Here is a 22326-nt window from a genome sequence, read left to right on the forward strand (position 1 = left end):
GTAGTTTCTTTGGCTGTTTCCAAGCAGGGAGATTTGCAGACATTTCTCAAATCCCATGTTTGCTTGAGCCCTTTCTGGGGATTTTGGAGAGGGCTGATAATACCCCGGGCTGCTAATCCTGCTGCCCACCAGGTGGTCCTGCAGCTCCGGGTCCCATCCCTCCACACAGATGAGGCTCACCCCAAACTCCTCATCCTCCTGGCTGTGTCCGTCCATCCCCGTGCCTCCCAACACCCATAGGGATGCAGACCTTGCTAACAGGGACTGTGGTCTATGCTGTGGAGATGAGGAGCCTGGAGGGAAAGGGGATGGGAGGGCATTGGTGGCACGTCACCTCCTGGTTGAAGAGCAGTGGGAGGGCAGATGACCTCTCTCCATGCTCCCCTGGCCCACCAGGCCCCCATGCTAGGGTGTTTGGTCTCTGATCCCTGCCTGTCCTTTGACAGACAAGCTTTGCTTCAACACCTTCTTCAACTACGAGGACATGCAGGAGATCACGAAGCACTTTGTGGTGTGCCATGTGGACGCGCCGGGTCAGCAGGCAGGAGCCTCGCAGTTCCCTCAGGGGTAGGTGCCAGCTTCAGGGGCTCACAATGCCCACCAGGATGTCACCTCCCTGCCCAGCGGGTTGTCGCTGCCTGGGCGATGGGGTGGTTTGCGGGTGGGGTGGCATTTCCCTGTCCCCACCTTCCTGCTCTGCACGGGTCCCATATTCGCTATCCTGTGCCACAGGTACCAGTACCCATCCATGGACCAGCTGGCTGCCATGTTACCCAGTGTGGTGCAGCATTTTGGGTGAGTCAGCCTCTCCTCCATGGCTGCTGGCTGAGGGTGTGGGGCAGGGAGATGGGCAGGAGGCAAGGGTTTGGGGATGGGGGAGTTGTCTTTGTAAGCTGGCACCCTGCATGTCTTCTTGTGCCCCATGCTGTGGGGGAAGGGGTGCCCCAGGGAACCCGTGCTGGAGCCCACTGTGCCCCCATATGCATCTCTCCACTTTCCAGGTTCAAGTACGTGATCGGGATTGGTGTTGGGGCAGGAGCCTATGTGCTGGCCAAGTTTGCGGTGAGCCTGGGGCTGGGATGGGCTGGCCCCGAGTTGCCCATACCTGCAGTCAGCCTGGGGTATGGGGAAGAGCAGGAGCTGACACCCCCCCGGGCAGGCTGTGCCACTGCGAAGACTGCTGGAGGGACGGGGGGGGGCCGGGATGGCAGTGCCACGGCCGTGGCGGCTGGGCAGTCTTGCCACAGGTCTCCCATCTCTCCCAGGACAGGGCCACGTCAGCCCTGTGCACTGCCTGTGCAGTGGGCAGCGGTGCTTGTCGGGGGCTGCCCGGGGCACATCTCCCTGCTGAGCGTCATCCCTCTTGCTCACTGCAGCTCATCTTCCCCGACCTGGTTGAAGGACTGGTCCTCATGAACATTGACCCCAACGGCAAAGGCTGGATTGACTGGGCAGCTGCCAAGGTGGGCAGGGCCCCGACCCCCCCCCCCGCCCCGTCCTGGCCCTGATGGCTTCCTGGGGCAGGAGCCAGCCACGGCAGCGTGGTAACTCCCTGTGCTCCCTTCCACAGCTCTCTGGCCTCACCAGCACGCTGCCGGACACTGTCCTGTCCCACTTGTTCAGCCAGGTAGGGGCTGTGCATCCTGCCATCCCCCGGCCACTGGCCCCCTCCCTGTGCCCTGCCCTGCCTGCCAGGTGCCGCAGTGCCACTGGCCCTGCCCCGTGCTCAGGGATGGGATCAGTCAAGCCCTGCCTGTGTCCCTCCTGCCTGATCCAGGGCTTAGCCTTGATGAATGTGCAACTTGTGCCTGCATCCCTCCTGGGTGTGCTGCCTGCAGCACCACCATGCCCAGCTGCATTGCCCAGCACTCTCCCCCTCTGCCTCACTGGCTGGCACGTCGTGGGCAGGCCTCGGGGAGCAGGGTGTCTCTGCAGCACCCAGCAGTGCCTGCCCTCATCTCCATCTCCTGCCGGCACAGGAAGAACTGGTGAACAACACGGAGCTGGTGCAGAGTTACCGGCAGCAGATCGGCAGCGTGGTGAACCAGTTCAACCTCCAGCTCTTCCTCAACATGTACAACAGGTGAGCACCCCGGGAGTCCCTGCCAGCGGGCTGCCCCCCATCTGTGCCAGGGGCTGCAGTGCTGGTGGGTGGTCCTGAGGTCACTGTGGGACCCCTGACCCCCATTGGGTCCTGCCATCACCCTCTGGCGCAGGCAGGCAGCAGTGCAAAGCTGGACACCAGTGCTGGCCAGGAATGTGGGAGTGGTGGCAGCTGTGCCAGAGCCTTGCCAGGACCCCAGAGCCCATGGCCATGGCTGCACATTGCCATGTCTCCTCCTGTGCCGAGTGCTGGCACGCCTGGGGAAGGCGGCAGAGATACTGTCCCAGGCACATGGGGGTGGTCGGGAGCCTTGTTACTCTACTGGGTGCTGGTGTGGGCTCTACTCGGGTTGTGGCAGAAATGGCCTTGGGCCCCTCCATCCACAGGGTGCCAGAACAGCGGGGCTGGGTGCTGCTTCCCAGAGCTGGTAGCGCCCCAGTTCTTGCGCTATGGCATTGGTGGCAGCATCTGCCCATGGGCTCACACTGTCCCTCTTTCTCCTCCATCAGCCGCAGGGACCTGGACATCAACCGGCCCGGGACTGTGCCCAACGCCAAGACACTGCGGTAAGAGTCACGCTGGCATGGCATGGGGGTTCCCAGGGCAGTGGAGTCCACCCAGGCCAAGCCCTGACTGTTCCCCTTCCTCCTCTCACTTCCAGCTGCCCTGTGATGCTGGTGGTTGGAGACAATGCGCCCGCTGAAGAGGGAGTGGTGAGCGATGGAGTAGTGCCTGTGGGGTGGCGTGGGCACGCTCGTGTTCACTGCCTGCTCGGACATGTGAGCTCCCATGTGTGGGAGCGTGCTCATGTGCAAACCTACCTGCTTATGTGGGCATGTATGCACGTACATTTGTGCACGGTTGCCACACCTGGAAAACCTCCCCTTCCTCATATGCCCAGAGGTGCTCACAACATGCACACTCGGATGTGTCGGCACGCAGGCACACTCCCTGCTTGGCCACATGCACCCAAACAGCTGCTAGCACATGCATGTGCTTGCACACATCCGTGTGGTTGGCCACACTTGCATAATCAGCCCCAGGTATTGTGCAGGTGGCTATATTTGTACATAATGTGTAACTGCATGCACACCCCACCTCCTCCACACATGTACCTCTGTATATGCACATGAGCACACTTGTGTGCTTGTACACACGTGTGTGACACACAGGATGCCTCACCAGTCCCACTCCCCTCCCTTTCTAGCCCCCACCCTTGCTCAGACACTGCAAGGCAGGAGGAAGGTCCTCCCTGTCCCATGGCAAGGGATGGTGGTTCTGGGGGCTCAAGACTCACCTAGTGCCCTGTCTCCACCTGGCTGGGGTGGGATGTGCCAGCTGGAGCGGCATGGGCCAGTAGTGGTATCCGTGGGCAACTTCTTCCAGGCTCAGGGCAACCCCAGGGTGCTAATATTGTCCCTCTTGCCCACAGGTGGAGTGTAACTCCAAGCTGGATCCCACCAACACCACCTTCCTGAAGGTAGGCAGGTGGCAGGGGGCAGCTGGGCAGTCCCTGCTGCCCATGAAGTGCCCCATTGCCCTCTGCCCCAGGGCTGCAGGGTGTCCCCATCTCCCCATTCCAGGTCCATCCTGGCCATGGGACTGGGGGCGTGCGAGGAGAGCGGGATGGCCCCAGCAGTGGCATCCTGCCAGTGGGTACCAGGGGACAATGTGGGCGGCAAAGGCAAAACTAAGCAGGACCTTCTCTCTGCAGATGGCTGACTCCGGTGGGCTGCCCCAGGTCACACAGGTGAGCCCCCCACAGTTTCCCCAGTTAATTGGGTATACTGGGCCCTGAGACATGCCCTGGTGCTGTTCCTGGCTAGCAGGGGATGCGCTGAGGTGGGCACAGGGGTCCTGCGCAGGGGCTGCCAGAGGTGGCTCGGGGCTGAGCGGGGACCTCGGCCCCAGCGCTGCCTCAACTCAGCCCTGCTCTCTCCCTGCAGCCTGGCAAGCTGACTGAAGCCTTCAAGTACTTCCTGCAAGGCATGGGCTACAGTGAGTGCCAGGGCTGGGCATGGGGCTGGCACGTGTCTGCGTGTGCACATGTGTATGTGCCTGTGTGTGTGTGTGTGTGCTGACTCTGCCACAGGAGAGGAGCCTGGCACCCCCACGTGCTCATCCTGATGGAGGGCTGCATATGCATCTGCAACGTTATATGTGCAGGTGCACAAGATGTCTATCTGTGCGTTCACAGGGGCCTGGGGTGCACAGGCTCTGTGTGCACACAGAAGTGTGGACAAAGGCTCTGTGTGTACGTACGTGTGTGGACAGGGCCTCTGTGCGTGCATGCACACCTGTGGGTGTGGGGGCACGCACAAGCAGGGGTTGTGTGTGTGCACACAGCCGTGCAGAGTCCATGAGCACAAGTCTCTGTGCATATGTGTGTGTATAGGTCCATGAGCACGTGTGTGTGTTGTGTGTGTGTGCATGTGCAGGTCTGTGTGCATACCTGTGTGTGCGCATGTGTGAAGGACCATGTACACACGTGTGTGTGTGTTTGCAGGTACGTGTGCACATCCACGAGTGTCTGTGTGTGTGCATGCAGGTCTGTGTGCAGGTCCATGTACATGCACACGTGGGGCTGGATGGGGGTTCCCAGCCCCGTGTAGCAGCCAGCATGGCTGATGGTCTCTCTCTGCCCTCCCTGCCCTTCTCCCACTCCACCCCTACCAGTCGCCCACCTGAAGGATCGGAGGCTGAGTGGAGGCACAGGTACCGCTCAGTGCTGCTCGGCCCGTGCCCGCTGCTGCATGGTGCCCACCTGGCCTGTGCCCTCGAGCTGCCTGGGCACCTTTGGGAGCAGCCCTGATGCGGGGCTGGCCCTTCCTAGCCAGGTGCCCTCTGCCTCGCTCCGCTTTGCCTGAGATGGCACCCTGAGCCAGGACCGGGGGCTGAGAAATGGCATTCAGAGAAGTACCCCCATGTGGGCAGAGTCTCGGTAGTGTGCCCAGGGTGCCCTCCTCCAGCCAGCTCTCCTGGCTCCCCAGGGTGTGCAGGAAAGGTGACACCCTCCACCAACCAGGATGCTCAGTGGAGGGTGTCACCTTTCCTGCACACCCTGGGGAGCCAGGAGAGCTCCCATTCCTGCTCATCCCTTCCTCGGAGCATGGCAGCCAAGGGGCCCCACTGCCTTGTGCCCAGTGGTTGCATGTCCGGGAGATGTGCCTGGTGTGCAGCCTGCCCCAGGGCACCCCATCCCTGCCCCGCTGTCCCTTGCCAGCCTGGAGCTGCTCATGTTGTCACAGCACCGCATGCTGCAAGCTTGTGCCCAGGGTCATTCACACTGGGGAGCAGGACCGGTGGCTTTGCTTGTGTGGGGCAATGTCGGATCAGGTCCTGCTGGCTTTCAGAGGGAGCTGAGCACGCCGACTGTCTCTCTGTGCCCGTTCAGTGCCATCTGCCAGCATGACCCGCCTGGCGCGCTCCCGCACGGCCTCCCTCACCAGTGCCAGCTCAGTGGATGGCACCCGCCCACGTGCCTGCACCCACTCGGAGAGCACCGAGGCCATGGGGCAGATCAACCACACCATGGAGGTATCGTGCTGAGGTCCACGCCCGCCGCTGACGTCTCCTCCAGAGCCATCTCCTATCCATCAGCATCCCACCAGCACCCACCCGCCCCACGGACATCCTCAACCAGGGCCCTCGCTCCTTCAGGGTTGATTTGTCGTCTTTGCCATTGGCCTCGTCCCCTTGTCTGGTACCGGAGGAGGAAATGGGTTTTGCTTCACTGCCTCCTGGCTTCATCCAGCAGTCACACATGGTTCTGCATTGGTCCTCACCCTCCCTAGCATTGGTTTTGTCCTGGCTTGGGAGAATGGGTGGCAGGGGGATGGAGCCAGGATGGGGGAGCAGGGGCAGGGTGGTGAGATGGGGACAGGATGGTGGAATGGGGCAGGACAGCAGGCTGTGGGCAGGACAGCAGGCTCCAAGGACATGGAGAGGACACAGGAGGTACGTTGATCCCCCCCAGGTCAACTGATGGCTGGCCAAACCAGGAGGAAGACTGGGACAGGGAGCAGCACTCACTGGGAGGTCACTGGGCCCCTTCCTGGGGATGCAGCTCCCATTTCTCCCCACTGGCCCTCCCTGGAGACAGCTAGCGTGGACTCCCCCAGCACACCCAGGACCTGGTGTCCCACAGCTGGCTGAGCATTGTGAGAAATTGCACCCCAAACTGTCCCCCTGCCCTGGTCATGTACCCTGAGGGCTGCCCTGGGGCAGCAGGAGAGAGCTCAGCCCTGCTTCAGAAGCCATTGAGCAGGAAGGTGGCATGGGGCTCCCCCGCCTCTGCCAATGCCCTCCCCTGTGGTGGCACTTCCTTGGTCCCTTGTTACAAGGACAATCACTACCTGCCATCAAAAATGCACGGTGGGGGGAAAGGGCGCTGTGTGCCCTGGGTTGCTCAGTCCCTGCCACACTGCAGTTTCACTCCCAGCTCTTGGGCTGAGGCCACCAGGGCACAGAGGCCACCAGGTTTGGGGAAGTCCCATGGCAAATCCCTTCTCCAGTTTTGCCACAGCCTGTGGGTGTCACTGCAGTGGAGCCATTAGCAATAAGATGAGACACTCCCTCCCTGCAATGCTGGGGAGCCCTCAGCACCTCTGCCCTTGCAGGGTGCATCACCGCAAGGTGCTGGCAGTGTGGGGTGACCCGTGGGATGTGGGTCTGGCTTTGCCCATGGGCTAACTTTGCCCACAGAGCTGGCCAGACCCCCCATGGCCCCCCAAATCCACACCCCCCCAGCCCCAGTATTTCTCCTGTGCTCTGAGCAGGGCATGTCTCAAGGGGCTTGGCTCTCCCCAAGCTGCAGGGCCCCATCCGGCCGCTGGCTCTGGATGGATCCAGCCTCTCACGCTTGGCATGGAGAGCCATGTCGTCACATAATCCCACCATTGGCCACCCAGCCTCTGCTGCCATCCCTGCCCCCACCCCCCTCACGGGCGGCAGAGCCCGGCTCCTCCTGCACCCGGGCTAAGGGAGACCCTGGCTCTGGTGATGGGTGCTCAGGTCTTTGTGGGTGGTCTGTGGGGGACGCCAGCAGCCACCTATAGGGGACCCACTGGGTGCCACCATCTGGGTGAGCAGAACCAGCCCATGGGGAGCAGGTGCCATCCAGCCCCCCAAAAGCCGTCGCCCCCCAGACCCAGTCCCCACTCCTCAGCAAGGGGCACAGGGGTCCCAGGGCTCCCAGCGGGTGTACGAGGGCTTTTGGCCCCGAGACCTGTGCCCTGCCCAGCCCCTCCCGTATTGAATGGCCACCCCAAAACACCAGTGTCCCCATTTGTCCCCCACTTTGTTCTGCCGTGTGCTTCCTTCTCGGTGTGACTCTGAAAGCTATGTAGCTACTTTTTACTGTAGATAATGCTGCGATCTTTGGTTTTTCTCAGCGTGTCCTTCCAGATGATATATATAAATACCTATACATAATATATATAAGGGTTGGTCCGGTCCCTGACCTTTTTGGGTTCATTCCCCCTTGCATTCTCGTCCAAGCAGTGCTGTGTGGTTCCTCTGGAGGTGGGTCTGGCCTTCGGTTCCTCACCTTGGTTTTGTTGGTCAGTTTGGTTTTTCTCTGCTGGTTTGTTCTTTTGATTTTTGTTGGTTTTCCTTTTTTTCCCCAGTCACAGTGGAATTTAACGCTTTTCCTGTCTGAGTGCAACCTGGTTTTGTCGTGGTGGCATCAAGGCCGCAGCACTCACGAGACAGCAATATGTAAACCGGATTTAACTAACCTGTTGCTGTAGAGAGGATTTACTGTTGGAAAAAAACCAACAAACTAATAAAGAAGTTAAGAACCTTCTGTTCTCTTTTCACCATGCTGCAGGGAAATGGGCCTGAGCCCAAGAGCCTGGGCACATGAGGGGGGGCGCAAACCGCCAAGACTGAGCTAGACATGGGCAGGCAGCCTGGGAGCCTTTCTTGGCTGGTTTGGCCGGAGGGCTCTGCTGGTCCCCCGGCTGTTGGTTCTTCCTCTGTCCTGGTCCAGCCTTGAGACCTCTCTCTTGCTGGCCCCTCGCTCCTTTTGCTTTGATGTTGGGGGCCTCCCTCCTGCCCCTTCTCTCTCTTCCCAGCATTAGGCTCTCCCTCCTCTGGTCTTGGGATCTTCTCTGGCAGAGATGTCTATTTGGGTCCCCCTCCTCTGCTGCTTCCCCTACACTCCCCCTGGCCTGAGTGAGCCTCATCTGCAGGGGGGTGGGGAGAAGGCTGGAATAGTCCTGATGGAGCTGGGCTGGGGTGTCTCATGCCTGGCTCTAGGACTGGAGACCATCGTTGTGGTGTCAGAGGCTCCAGCTGGGATAGCTGACCTTCTGGGAGTGGAGTGGCCACACGAGGACCCAAAGACTGTAGAGGACCAAAGACCTGCTGCTGCAAGATATGGGGAGGCCACAGCTGTGCTTGGTTTGCTGGAGGAAGAGCGAAGGCTCCCTTTGAGGTGTGTGGGGGCTCTAGCTGGGGTGGGTAGGATGTTATTAATGAGGGACTTGTGTTAATTAGCACCTTTGTGCTTAGACGCTATCAGGATGGAGGGCTCTGAGGATGCATGGCAGAGAGGGCTGGATCCAGGGGAGATGCCCTGAGCCTCCTGCCACCCTCAGCAGCAATGCTGACACCTGAGCTGTTGGGTGCCACCCGACCTGAAAAGGGAGGGGGGGTCAGGTGGGACAGAACACATCCTCCCTCTTTTTCCTCCTAGCATGAGGCTGGGTGACCCCACAGCAGGACTGCAGCATTCCGAGGCCGAGGGAGGGGAACTCCTGCTGCATGGCCCTGGCTGGAGCTGTGCTCCATTCCCAGCCCCTCTGCCAAGCTGCCATGCAGACAGACTTCTGTCAACCCCACAGCCATGGGTACATACATGACCATCAGCTGTACTGGAAGGGTCACCCTTTTCCCAGCTGTCCCAGGGATCCTGATAACACACATCTGCTTGCTCAACCATCAGCCCCCCAAGGACCTGGCCCTGGTTCCCACATGCCTGGGGATGGGGACAGTCAGGGGGGACATGCCTTGCCATCAGTCCCAGCCAGCCCTGACCCCCCTGCCTTCCCTATCCCTCTCCTTGGGGAAGGGGAACCTTGAATTTACCCCCTGCCCCTGGCCCCTTCCCTGGCTGCTCCTCCACCACAGAACCACTCCATCTCCCCACTCAGGTCCTCCATGGGTGCTGAAAGTCTGGGCCACCCCATCCCCTGCTTTCCCCTGGTACCACCTTGGAGTTCACCCATGTGGGACAGGGCTGTCCCAGGCACCGGTCGCCTGCCTTCCCCTGCCCGCCCTGTCCTGCTGCTGGGACAGTCCCATGGCTGGGCTTGCTGCAATGGGCACAAGGTCCAGCCATCAGCAGGAGCAGCTCTGCCAGCTGCTCAGACAGAAAGTCTCTGTGGGGATTGTTTATGGAGGTTACATCAACCACACAGGGTGCACCTCATCTTATATTCCCTTGGCATGGTCTCTTAACTGACTGCCCATGGTAGGTTTGAATTATTCTGAATCATCTTTTTCAGAAACAAGTATGATGCAGAATTGCGCTGGTTTTGGCCAGGATAGAGTTAATTTTCTTCATAGTAGCTAGTATGAGGCCACGTTTTGGATCTGTGCTGGAAAAAGTGTTGGTCATACAGAGATGGTTTTGTTGTTGCTGAGCAGTGCTCACACAGAGCCAAGGCCTTTGCTGCTTTTCACACCACCCTACCAGTGATTAGGCTGGGCGTGCACAAGGAGTTGGGAGGGGACACGGCTGGGACAGCTGACCCCAACTGACCAAAGGGATATTCCATACCATATGATGTCATGCTCAGCACATAAAGTTGGAGGAAGAGGAAGTAAAGTTGGGGGAAGAGGAAGGAGGACGGAGGGGTGGGATGTTTGGAGTGATGGCGTTTGTCTTCCCAAGTCACCGTTACACGTGAAGGAGCCCTGCTTTCCTGGAGATGGCTGAACACCTGCCTGCCCATGGGAAGTGGGGAAGGAATTCCTTGTCTTGCTTTGCTTGCATGCACAGCTTTTGCTTTACCTATTAAACTGTCTTTATCGCAACCCTTGAGTTTTCACACTTTTGCCCTTCTGATTCTCTCCTCCATCCCTCTGGGTGAGAGTGAGTGAGCCGCTGAGTGGTGCTTAACTGCTGGCTGGGGCAAAACCATGACCAGAATATGTTATCCGTAGACAAGCTAAGATGTCTGCACCATTTATTTATAAAGTGCTGGTTCTAGCAGGAGTTCTGCAAAAAGACCCACACTTCCAAGTCAATTGTTAATTGTTCCGTCTCTTACCTTTGCCTTCATTCTCATCACTCCTTCTTGCAGACTCTCCCTTTCCTCCCACAGGACCCCCCCAGGGTTGTGGACTGACTGCATGCGTGGTAGCTTTGCTGAGCAGGACACTGGGGCTCTGGGATACAGGAGGCTGCATTGCCACAGGGAGCTCCTGTTCTTTGCTGCTGGCAGGGACGGGAGGAACAGAGGTGACAAGCTGCAGCTGGACACCTCACATGAAGGCAGCTGCAATGAGGGGCAACTCATTCAGCACTGGATGGCTTCACTGTCTGCTTCTAGCTGCCCCTGAAATAGCTTGGCTGTAAGCAAGAAAGTACCTACAAGGCACCATGGTGGAAAATTCCCCCAAATCCTCCCCAGGAACTCAACATGCTCAGGTGCCTCTCTAAAGTGCCTGTAGGCTAATGGGAGATAAACACAAGGAATGAGAGATCTGCATGCAGTTACAGGGCTATGATAGTGTTGGGATCATGGAGGCATGGTCAGACGGCTACTGTGACTGGAGTCTTGCAATGGACACGGGCTCTTTAGGAAGCACAGCAAGGGCAGATGCGGAGGAGGAGTTGCCCTTTATGTGAGAAAGCAGCTGGAGCACCTGGAACTCTGCCTGGGGATGGAAGAGGAGCCAACAGAGACCTTACAGATTAGGATTAGAGAGAGCACAGGCAAAGGTGACAGGTATAGTGGGTGTCTGCTAAAGGCCACCTGACCAGGAAGAACAAGTGGATCAGGCCTTCTACAGGAAGACAGGAGCAGCCTCATTTTCGCAGGCCCTGGTCCTCATGGGGAACTTCAACCACCCTGATATCTGCTGAAGGGACAACACAGCTGGACATAAGAAATCCAGGAGGCTCCTGCAGTGCAGTGGCGATAACTTCCTCCTCCAAGTGACACAGGAGAGATGGTCTGCTGGACCTCATCCTCACCAACCAGGAGGGGCTCATCAGGGATATGAAGATCAAAAGCAGCCTTGGCTGGAGCAACCATGAAATAGTGGACCTCAGGAACCTGAGGGCAGGGAGGAGGGTGAAAAGCAAGCTCACAGCCCTGGACTTCTACACAGCAGACTTTAGCCTCTTTAAAGGTCTGCTTGGAAGAGTCCCATGGGATAAAGCCCTGGTGGGAAGGGCGGGGGGGCAAGAAAGCTGCTTCATATTCAAGAATCACATCCTCCAAACTCAAGAGAGGTCCATCTCAACAAGGAGGAAGTTAAGCAAAAATTCCAGGAGGCCTGCATTGATGAAGAAGGTGGTCCTGTCCAAACTCAAACACAAAAGGAAGCACAAGAGGGTGGAAGCAAGGACAGGAGACCTGGGAGGAATACAGATGCATTGTCGGAGCATCTAGGGATGAAGTTAGGAGAGCTAAAGCCCAAATGGAACTGCATCTGGCCAGGGATGTCAGTGACAACAAGAAGGGCTTCTCTAAGTACACTGGCAACAAAAGGCAGACTAGGGAAAATGTGGGCCTGCTGCATTCCCCTTGGCATCCACTGACTTGTCTTTCCCTTTCCTTCTAGATTCTTGAGGTATGAATAAGCCACACCATGCCCTGGAGATGTTTTTGTCTAAAGGAGTTCTTCAGCTTCTCTTATGGTCAGAGTAAAGAAATGGGCCCCTCTGGGTCCAGTTACCTTGTTCTGAAGTAGATGCCCAGAACAGAACCTTCAAAGCTACAATTCATGCAGTCTTTCTCACTGCCAACAGCAAGGACACTCTTGGGTGCTTTACTCAGATCTCTTTATTTGGGTTTTTCTGAAGCAAAGTGCAATGAATCCCACACTGACTGTCTGTTCCCCACTCTGTCCCACACATGCTTCTGACCTCCTGCTGTTTCTGCCCCCTGCCCTTTCTAGTCAGTCTCTTCAACGCCAGATTAAAAAGCCCATCCATTTTCAAGAAGCTAGATGGTTAATTTCCTCTGACGTGTCATAAATATTTGGGTATTTTAAGAAGTGACTCATTTGAATGTATTAAAATAATTAATTTTCGTATATACTGTGTAGGTCTAATAAAAATCTCTAAACAAATACTTAATTTGTAGGCACCTGACTAAGACACAGTTATCAAATAGCCAATGTTTTTTTCAGCAGTTCTTTCTAAAATTGAGTTGCAACAATATGCAACTGCAGGAGATTTTCTGAAAGATATCGATCTATTCTGCAGCAATGCCTTGGAATACAAGCCCAGGGAAATATCCTGGAGGTGAGGATGTGTTTCTATTCTTCATTAAGAAAAACTTCTAAAACGTATAGATGTACGAATGTTTGTGGACAGTAGACTTTTGAGTAGATCATTTTAAACATCCATAGAGAGCATATACAGCCAGATTGTAAATGTTGTAACCTTAAACTCCTTGGACATGAAATTGTGATAGAAGTGTTAATCAATAACTAGTGCTTTTGCCTTTATAATTAACTTTTATATTGTTATGTTAAAAATATTCACTCAGCTAACCTTTCAGAACCTACCTATGACAAGAACAACATTTTTACGTGATCAGAATAAAAGATTTCATTGGCTGGTAGAAAATATTCAGTTCTCACTGTAAAATTTCAGATCATCTCATTAGATACCATACTTGTAGTCTGAGAGGTACTGCATATGCCATAGTGACAGAAGAAATGCATGAGGATTTAGAGCAACTTTGTGAAGAGATTCAAGAACCTCATAAGACAAGAGGGATATATTGAGTGATTACATTTGTGCTTCACTTGTATTATTGCTGCTGCTGTTATTATTCTTCTTTTCCTTTGTTACCCTGTCTTTATCTCAACCCACAAGGTTTTTTTTCCATTCTCCTCCCCATCCCCTTGGGGACGGAGGGGTGAGGCAGTGGCTGCATGGTGCTTAGTTACAGGCTGGGGTTAAACCAAGACAATACTCCGGGTATAACTGGTGAGTCTCAGTTACATAGTATACATCCCACTCTTGTAAGTGCCCCATAGGTAAATCATCTAGGAGGTAGCACTATCCTGGGATAGCGACAGCTGCATATCTTGAAAGCTCAGCTGATCTCAGTGTCTCACAAATGTTATTAATGCCTATTCCATAATGAAGGCTACCTTGGAACCAACAGGACTGGAAACCCCCATTTACAGACTGAGTTGTGTTCTTGCCCTATTATATAAATTCATGTGTTTGCCTTTTCAATCCCTGATTAATCAGTTTTTTCCCTTACATAAAGTTGCTTTGCACCAGTCCTGCAAGTCCCCAACCACAGCATATGAGTAGATAAGTTTCCTTTGGTGGAGGAGGATTTTTTTCATGTTACAGGGGTTTTGATTAGTCATAGTGGTAGGGTTTATGGTAGAGTGTGGGCTAGTTTCCAGGACCAGAGGTGGTGATACACAGTAGGGTCCAACTTCTCCCCACACACAGTCTTGAAGGAAAAAATTCCATAGATCCTCCTACAGCTATTTAGATGACATGTCCCCCTTGCCACCAAGAGATGTATTTACTTATCCAAATAATCCATCTCTCTACTTTTTCAGTGCTTACAATTGCTAAAGTGGTCAATGCCTTCACTTCACTGAGGCTGTTCTTAAAGAATCCCTTGTAAATCCATGCTACTGATCCTGGCATTGGCAGTAGAGCAGTTAGGATGAGCTTACAGAGAAACCTAAACAAGCAGATCTGTTTAAGCATATCAAGTTGATCTGATCCTGTAACAATTTTATACAAACAAGTTTCCAATGCATTAAGCATTATGATCAGTTTCAGGCCTGAGATGATGTGATTTTAACCTGTGACACTAAGACCATCCACTGCCCTCTAGCCTCCCTTCCACTCCCTTGATGGTGCCGGGCCAGACAGGCCCAGAGCAGACATCTGAGCCACAGACTTTCAGCCATCAGGTATGGTTGGAGACAGGCAGCACTGGGACAGCATCTTCACCCCAGCTGAGTGGGGCAGAGGCTGGTGGCACCCAGCACAGATCACTGTGACTTTGCCACCTAAGGCTGGCAGAGACACTCCTCTCAGGCCAAACCCACCCAAATTCACCTGTGGGACTCTTGTAAAGGTTTGGGGGAAGGCTGAGCAACAGCGGTAGCCCATTGGCATCCATTACAGTCTGTGCTTTCTATATACCTATCCATCTGCTTCTGCCAAGCCCAAGTGGAGGGTCTAGGTGGCTGTGAAAGGTCTCTGAGGATGAGGCAGGGCAGGGACCCACCGGGGACTTCAGTCTGAGCTCAGCCCAAGCCACACAATGGGACTGGAAGGCAGGAGAAGGATGCTGGGACACTGGTAATTTGGGGTGCCTGCCTCACCTCTGTACTTCATTTACTTCTCTCCAGCTTTAGAGTACTCAAGGACTTCTAAACATCCTTTATACTTTAGCTGATTTGAGGAGTTAGATGTCTTCTCCTGGTGCATCCACCACTGCCTGCAATGGGAAGAGGAATTAGGAAAAGGCTAGTAGGAAGTTAGGGAGGTGCTATGCAGATGATTTAAGGTGACATCCCTGATGATGGCAGAGCTCAACAGATATGATCCTGGTATGGGTAAGAAAAGCAGTGCTGAGTTTAATCTAGTATCACAAAAAGGGCTCTCTGGGTAGTGGGCAAATGAGGGTCTAGCAATTGGAGGATACCAAAGAGTTACTACTAATCATATGGGAAGTGGTCTGGGAGAGAACAAGCACCGTCATTGGAGGGAAAGCTCTAACAACAGTCACAGAAATAACCCATTCCCACATGCCTGTTGCCAGGGCTTAGCATCCTTAGGTATGAGAATCTGAAGCTGACTGCTGGACTGCTCAGAGATATTTGTTGACTCTTCCTCACATGAAACCCTGAGCTGTATCATAAGTTGCTCCCCTGTGTTTTTGGATTGAGGTGCAGAAGCTGCAGCTTTTTGTTCCATTTGCAAATGTTGTTGATTCAGATGCTGGGAGAAAGCCTCTCCTCTGTTTGGGGAAGGAAGAAAGCGGGGAGTGAACAGTGACTTCTTCCTCCCCCTCCCCCTCCATCATCTAACTCCATGGAGGAATGAGAGGGTTTGTGCATTTTAACTGTTTCCACCTCTTAAAGGAGCTCCAACTTAAGATTTCAAGCACCCCAATGCTGCAGCACCTGGGCCTCTCCCAGAGCAGCATGCAGGAGTTGAGAGGACCACTCACTGAGAACACACTGCTCCGTCTCCCCTCTTCCTCAAGGGCTCTTAAAGGCAGAAGCCACGGGCACATGGGTTTTTCTGGCAAGTCCTGCAGGAGTAAGTGTCCAGGAAAGAAGCCAAACAGCACCTTGGAGAAACCCAGATCAGACTGGTGCTCCTTTCAAACTCAGAGGCTCAGACAGCCCATGTTCTCAGAAGGGAATGGGAAGAAAATCTTCCCCCGGGGAGATTCTTCCCTTTTATCTCTTTTTACTTTTATTTCCCCTGCCTGGCCCACCAAAAGAACTTTTACTGCTATAGTTGATGCCTGCCATTAGCAACAGATCCTGAGAATAAATCTGTGTGCATGTTAGCTTGTGTCGTCGCCTTTTGTGCAACACTAGGCAAAGCAAATGCAGATACACTTGCAAGGAGCACGAAGTACATGGTGGCACATCGGACAAGGAAGAAATCAGTGAAAAATGCAATTTTTCATTTGGGGTAGATGCTGATATGATCTCTCTTTGACTAGAGGAGAAGTCACTTAGCATAACACCAAACTGCTCATATTCTGCCAGATCTTTGTACGTACCCTGCGTTTCTGTGAGCTTCACATATGGCTGTGGCAGAGCTTGATCAAATTCTACAAGACAAGTGCACACATCCGTGGAACAGAGGTGCCTGGACCAGCACCCAGAACACGTGACCCAGAGAGAAGTGACACAGAGTACAAATAGGTCCCTGACTAAACTGTCTCCTGGCAGTTTGCAGTTTGCACGGCAGCCGACGTGGGAGGGTGTACAGGGAAGGCGCCTCTTCGAAGGAGGGGTATTCCACTTGCCAAGTGGGAGACTTGAAGTGCCCAGAACCCTGCAACTGGGCACTGTTCTCACCAGAGCGGAGTAGAGGGGCAGAATCCCTTCCCTTGACTTGCTGCTCATGCTGCTTTGGATGTAGCCAAGGACACTGTTGGCTTTCTGGGCTGCAAGTGCACATTGCTGGCTCATGTTGAGCTTTTCATCAGCCACCACCCCAAGTCCTTCTCCTCAGGGCTGCTGTCCATCCAGTCTCTGTCCAGCCTGTAGTTGTGTTTGGGATTGCCCCGACCCATATGTAGGACCTTGCACTTGGTCTTGCAGAGCTTCATGTGGTTCTCATGGGCCCACCTCTCAAGCCTGTTAAGGTCCCTCTGGACAGATCTGGAACTCCACCATTTCATGGTCACTGCATCCAAGGCTGTCCTTGAACTTCATATTCCCCATCAGCCCCTCCTTGTTGGTGAGAACAAGGTCCAGCATGGCACCTCTCCCTGTTGGCTCCTCTATCACTTTGAGAAGGAAGTTATCATTGACACATTCTAGGAACCTCCCCGATTGCTTATGCCCTGCTGCATTGTCCATCCAGCAGATAGCAGGGTGATTGAAGTCCCCCATGAGGACCTGGGCTTGTGAACCTGAGTTTGCTCCTATTTGTCTATAAAGGGCCTCATATACTCAGCCTCCCTGGTCAGGTGGCCTGTAGCAGACCCCCACTGTAGTGTCCCCATCCCTTCCCTCCTTTTAATCCTGACCCACAAGCTCTCGGTGGCTCCTCACCCATCCCCAGGCAGAGTTCCAGCTGGTCACTGACATAGAGGGTGACACCCCCTCCTCATCTGCCCTGCCTGTCCTTCCTAAAGAGCCTGTATCCTTCCATCCCAACACTCCAGTCACAGAAGCCTTCCCACCACTTCTCTGTGATGCTGATGAGGTCACAGCCCTGCAGGTGTGCGCACGTCTCTAACTCCTCTTTTTTTAATTCTCCATGCCATGTGCATTTGTACAGAGGCATTTCAGTTGGGCCCCCGATGAAGCTACCTGACCGGCTGGAGTGCCTGGAATGCCTTTGAGGTACTTCACTGGTGTTTCCCTGTTGGCTTCTGTTGCATCAGGGGCCCCTGGCTCATCTCTGTAAGACCTTAAGTGTGCTGCAGTGTGTCCAGCATGAGGGCCCTCATTAGCACCGTGTCCCTCTGACCTTGGTGTATCAGCTCACGGCTTGTCGCAGGCAAGCCTGATGTTGTCTCCCTCCCCCTTCAAGCCTAGTTTAAAGCTCTGTCAATGAGCCTTGCAAGCTCCTGAGCAAAGAATTTTCCCCCTTTTGTGAGAATCCAGTCTTAAACCTTTTGATTGATGAACATAATTACTCCTGTCTAAAAGATACTGGGGGCAACTTTTTCCAACTTAAATCAGTACACCTATTCATCTGGACTCTGAATACCTTTTCACATTTACTTGAGTGAAGATACAGTGACTGCGGACAAGGCTTCCTCACGGCTTTTCTGGGTCTTCCCTTATTTTTCTCCTAAAAAACTTAGTAAAAGATTTGCAGGATGCTGTGTTTAAAAACAGATACATTTTGATAAAATCTGTTGATAATTTTTTGGTAGCCAAGGAATCTTGCATAGCTGACATCCATACCTTACTCTTTGCCTTCGCTGAGAAGGCATTGCCACATAAGTTACAATTTTTTGTAACAGAAGTATAAAATATTTGGGTTCCATTCTCCAACCAGGGGACTGTCATTCACCTGAAGTCTGTATTAAAGCCATTCAAATTCTTCCTCAACCATTTACTTAAAACAAAAGCCCTTTCAGGAGCTGACCCCGGAGAGCTGCTTCTTGGGCAATGGCAAAACCACTGGTACAGACCTACTGCTCAAGAAGCTGAGGAACCCCTTCACTGGACAACAGTTAAGGTAAAGGCATTTGAGCTTTGAAAGCAAGCATTAACGACTGCACCTGCCTTGAGATTGCCAGACTATGGTAAGTCACTTACCTTGTTTGTACATGAAGAAATTTAAACTATCCCAGCCCAAACCAGTCTGGTCTGGCAGCTCAAGTATCCTTTATTTGTGTCCCTAGGACAGACAGCTGTTACAGCACTCCTAGTTGAACAAATGAAAACGTGATGCTTGGCTCCCCTCTAGTGGGACCACAAGAAATTGAAATGCTGCTGTCACAGCGCCTTACCCAGGACTGTCAGCACAGCGAATGCATCACTATCTGCTGATTCTGTTATTGGCAGAAAGCATAAAAGTTAAGCGATGTAATACACGGAACGCTGCAACTTTTGTGGGGTGGAGAGGAACCAGAGGTTCCAAGCAGGGGGGGTTGGACTAGATGATCTCCGAAGGTCCCTTCCAGCCCCTGCCAGTCTGTGATTCTGTAATCCCACCACCTAGGGAAGAAACTTCACATCACGATTGTGTGGTAACAACCTGTGAAGTCAAAAAGAGTAAAAATATTTAACAGGTGTGTCATTTCCAGAGCCTGATCTTGAAGTACGTGTAGATGAGTCATGTTATTTGAACAGTAACTGGGTTACAGGTTTTTCAGTAACTACTGAAAATAAAGTAGTGGAGACTTGACCACTCAGTGTGTGCTCAAGCAGCAGAATTGATCGTAGTAACAAAGACTTGCCAACTGTCCAAAGAGTGTATATATTTATACTGATTCTCGGCATGCATTTAGAGTGTACCATGCCACTGGACAGTTAAGGAAGCAGCGTGGGTTTATAACTTCTAATGCGAGTAAGTACTGAACTATTAAAAACTCCGCAATTGCCAAAGAAACGAGCTATCATTCTTCAGTCAGCTGATACTGGAGAAAGGACAAAAGAAGAAATAGGAAATGGTCTGGTGCCCATCGCCACTAAAGCCACAGCACTACAGCCACCAGCTGGTGGTTTACCAGGCTTACAGGCAGTCTGGTGGTCCAATCTGGTGTTGTCTGCTCCTGAAAAGATAGGTTTGACTCTTCCTGGTGAAGAAATTGACTCTTGGAAAAGGTATGATGCAACCAAAGACTGCCAGGGAACGTGGTGCAGAAAATCTTCTCATTTTACCTAAGCAATACCTGATTCTCATAGCAAAAAATGTGTCACCATATTGGGATCCAGCACATGCAAACCCTTTTATGGGAACTAGTTTACATGATTAAGATTCATCTGAAAATTATACTACTCTATTGACACAACTACCTGGGCAATATTGGCTATGTGGAGAAAGGACATTCAACCAACCTCGGATGGGAAGTGTATTCTAGGTGCACTAATACCATCCATACAGATTAGAACCATTATCTCTTCTGTCTCTGTAGCTCCTAACTACTGATATCTATATGAGAAAAAGAGTGAAAACCCTCTGATAGAGTGTGGCACTAAGTTCCACCTGATGTAAGAGCTTTTATCCCATGGTTAGAGGGGTTGCGGAACTACAAAGAGCGACTGCAAATGTGGTGACAGAATTAGAAAAAAGACATTAATGGAAGAGCAGATAGTATTTTAGTGCCATATGAAAGGAAATCAAATTATTAACACAAATGGTAATAGAGACTCAATTAGCCTTAGACAACCTATGAGCAGCACAGGACAGAGTATGTGCATTATTGATTAATACTTGCTGGTTTTATGAAAATCCAGACCAGAGAAATAAAACTGATATAAACAAGATAAAGACACATGTATTACACAAAGTATTACACGAAGTAAGACAGGCATCTCCCCTAAATCTATTTGTGTGCGTAACCTCTTGGCTCCCAGACTTGGGTATATGATTGTGAACTAAAAAGTATTTGGTTGTTGTATTTGATGTTTTATTTTCCTTTGTAATTTTATGTGTGTTTTGCAGTGTTGTATCACCTTATGCACTCAACTTAGTATTAAATCATGGATAATATAATGTGACCTTTACAGTCAAAAGAAAAGGAGGAAATATTAAGAAAAATCCCCTTCCTTACCTATTATAACAATCAGTCCTCAGAGTATGAGAGTGTATTAATATACATTAGTTCACATTATACACTGCAATTCATAGAATCACAGAACAGCAGGGTTTGGCAGGGACCTCTGGAGATCATCTAGTCCAGTAGTCCAGCCCCCCTGCTAGAGCAGGATCACCCACAGCAGGTCACACAGGATGGTGTCCAAGTGGGTTTGGAATCTCTCCAGAGAAGGAGACTCCACCACCTCTCTGGGCAGCCTGTCCCAGGGCTCGGTCACCCTCAGAGGGAAGAAGTTTTTCCTCATGTTCAGATGGAACTTCCTGTGCTCCAGTTTGTGCCCGTTGCCCCTTGTCCTGTCACTGGGCACCATTGAGAAGAGTCTGGCCCCTTCCTCTAGACACCCACCCTTTAGATATTGATAAGTGTTGATGAGATCCCCTCTCAGCCTTCTCTTCCCCAGACTAACCAGCCCCAGGTCTCTCAGCCTTTCCTCATACCAGAGATGCTCCAGGCCCCTCCTCATCCTCACAGCCCTCGGCTGGACTCTCCCCAGCAGTTCCCTGTCTGTCTGGAACTGGGGAGCCCAGCACTGGACACAGAACTCCAGATGTGGCCTCACCAGGGCAGAGCAGAGGGGGAGGAGAACCTCCCTCGACCTGCTGGTCACGCTCTTCTGAATGTACCCCAGGAACCATTGGCCGCCTTGGCCACGAGGGCACACTGCTTGTCGTGGAGAGCTTGTTGTCCACCAGGACTCCCAGGTCTTTCTCTGCAGTGCTGCTTCCCAGCAGGTCAGCTCCTAACCTGTACTGTTGCCTGGGGTTATTTCTCCCCAGGTGTAGGACCCTACACTTGCCCTTGTTGAATTTCATTTGGTTCCTCTCTGCCCAGTTCTCTAGTCTGTCAAGATCTTGCTGAATGGCAGTGCAGTCTTCTGCTGTGTCAACCACTCCTCCCAGTTCTGTATCATCAGCGAATTTTCTGAGAGTGCACCCTGTCCCCTTGTCCAGGTCACTGATGACTATGTTGAACAAGACCAGACCCAGCACCGACCCTTGGGGCACACCACTAGCTACAGGCTTCCAACCAGACTCTGTGCTGCTGATCACAACCCTCTGGGCTCTGCCATTCAGCCAGTTGTTTACCCACCTCACTGTCCACTCAATGTAACAAGGTAGTAGAATTTTACTGGACACTCCGATATTCTTCATGCTTAAGGAAAACTAAAGAACCGCCTGGCTCTGGAAAGAAAGACTTTGCTTCTGGGAAGCTTAGAGCTGTCCAAGAAGGATAAAGGATATCCTGGGTCAACCAAGCTAACACCAGCATCCTAGACACTCTGACATGTCTTTGAAACCCTCCTAGCATCATCTAGCACCATAGATCAGTAACTATAGCAAGAGTGACTCCAGGGATATCCGGATAAATAGACAAGCAGCAAGAATGCTGTAAAATTAGAGTTGCTTTGCAAAGTTTTACTATGATTAGTTATCAGTAACATGTGTGTTTGTTAGTGTTTAGTCAAGTTGTTTGAAAAATCGAAGGGTAAAAGAACCCTGTGTAGAGCCACATTCTGAGTACCCCAATTTGGCTGTAACACCAGATGTGCATGAATAAATATTTACTCTTGTGTTTCTATACTTTGCATCCTAGCCTCTCACCTTGGTCAGCACAGGCCAGTTGTGAGCTTTCGTGACAGTGAGCATGCAGCAATTACTAAAACATTCTTATGTTATCAATCCTGTGGTCATTACAAATCCATTGTTGTGGTTTAGCCCCAGCCAGCAGCTGAGCACCACACGGCTGCTCACTCACCCCCCCCTCCTTCCCCCTGTGGGATGGGGAAGAGAATCAGAGGAAAAAGGTAAAACTGGTGGGTTGGGATAAGTACAGCAAAGGGAGAGAGAAATACAAAAACACAAAGGGAGAGAGAAATACAACAATACTTATAGCAACATACAAAATGGTTGGTACACAATGCAATTTGCTCACCCCCAGAGTCTGATGCCCAGCCTGTCCCAGAGCAGCTGCCCCTCCTCCCCAGTCAGCCCCCTTGATACGCTGAGCATGAGACGTCAT

The 22326-nt window shown here is 52.6% G+C and overlaps 1 protein-coding gene across 6 annotated transcripts in view; it reads left to right on the forward strand.

The window, feature by feature from the left end:
• Positions 1-7910, forward strand: part of NDRG4 (NDRG family member 4) — a 28373-nt gene extending 20463 nt beyond the window's left edge. For 4 of the 6 annotated variants that reach the window (XM_075765352.1, XM_075765350.1, XM_075765351.1 and 1 more), the window contains 12 exons: positions 447-567; positions 733-795; positions 1002-1062; positions 1377-1463; positions 1571-1627; positions 1980-2083; positions 2614-2670; positions 2766-2817; positions 3537-3584; positions 3819-3854; positions 4051-4102; positions 5499-7910. In XM_075765352.1, the coding sequence (XP_075621467.1) occupies positions 447-567; positions 733-795; positions 1002-1062; positions 1377-1463; positions 1571-1627; positions 1980-2083; positions 2614-2670; positions 2766-2817; positions 3537-3584; positions 3819-3854; positions 4051-4102; positions 5499-5653 (893 nt within the window). In that variant the 3' untranslated portion in view covers positions 5654-7910. Of the gene's footprint in view, positions 1-446; positions 568-732; positions 796-1001; positions 1063-1376; positions 1464-1570; positions 1628-1979; positions 2084-2613; positions 2671-2765; positions 2818-3536; positions 3585-3818; positions 3855-4050; positions 4103-4780; positions 4820-5498 lie in introns of all 6 variants that reach the window. The other 2 variants (XM_075765349.1, XM_075765353.1) reach the window with 1 other exon arrangement.
• The last annotated feature ends 14416 nt before the right edge of the window (positions 7911-22326 follow it).

The sequence above is a fragment of the Balearica regulorum genome, chromosome 13, assembly GCF_011004875.1.
Source record: "Balearica regulorum gibbericeps isolate bBalReg1 chromosome 13, bBalReg1.pri, whole genome shotgun sequence".
Lineage (NCBI taxonomy): Eukaryota > Metazoa > Chordata > Aves > Gruiformes > Gruidae > Balearica > Balearica regulorum.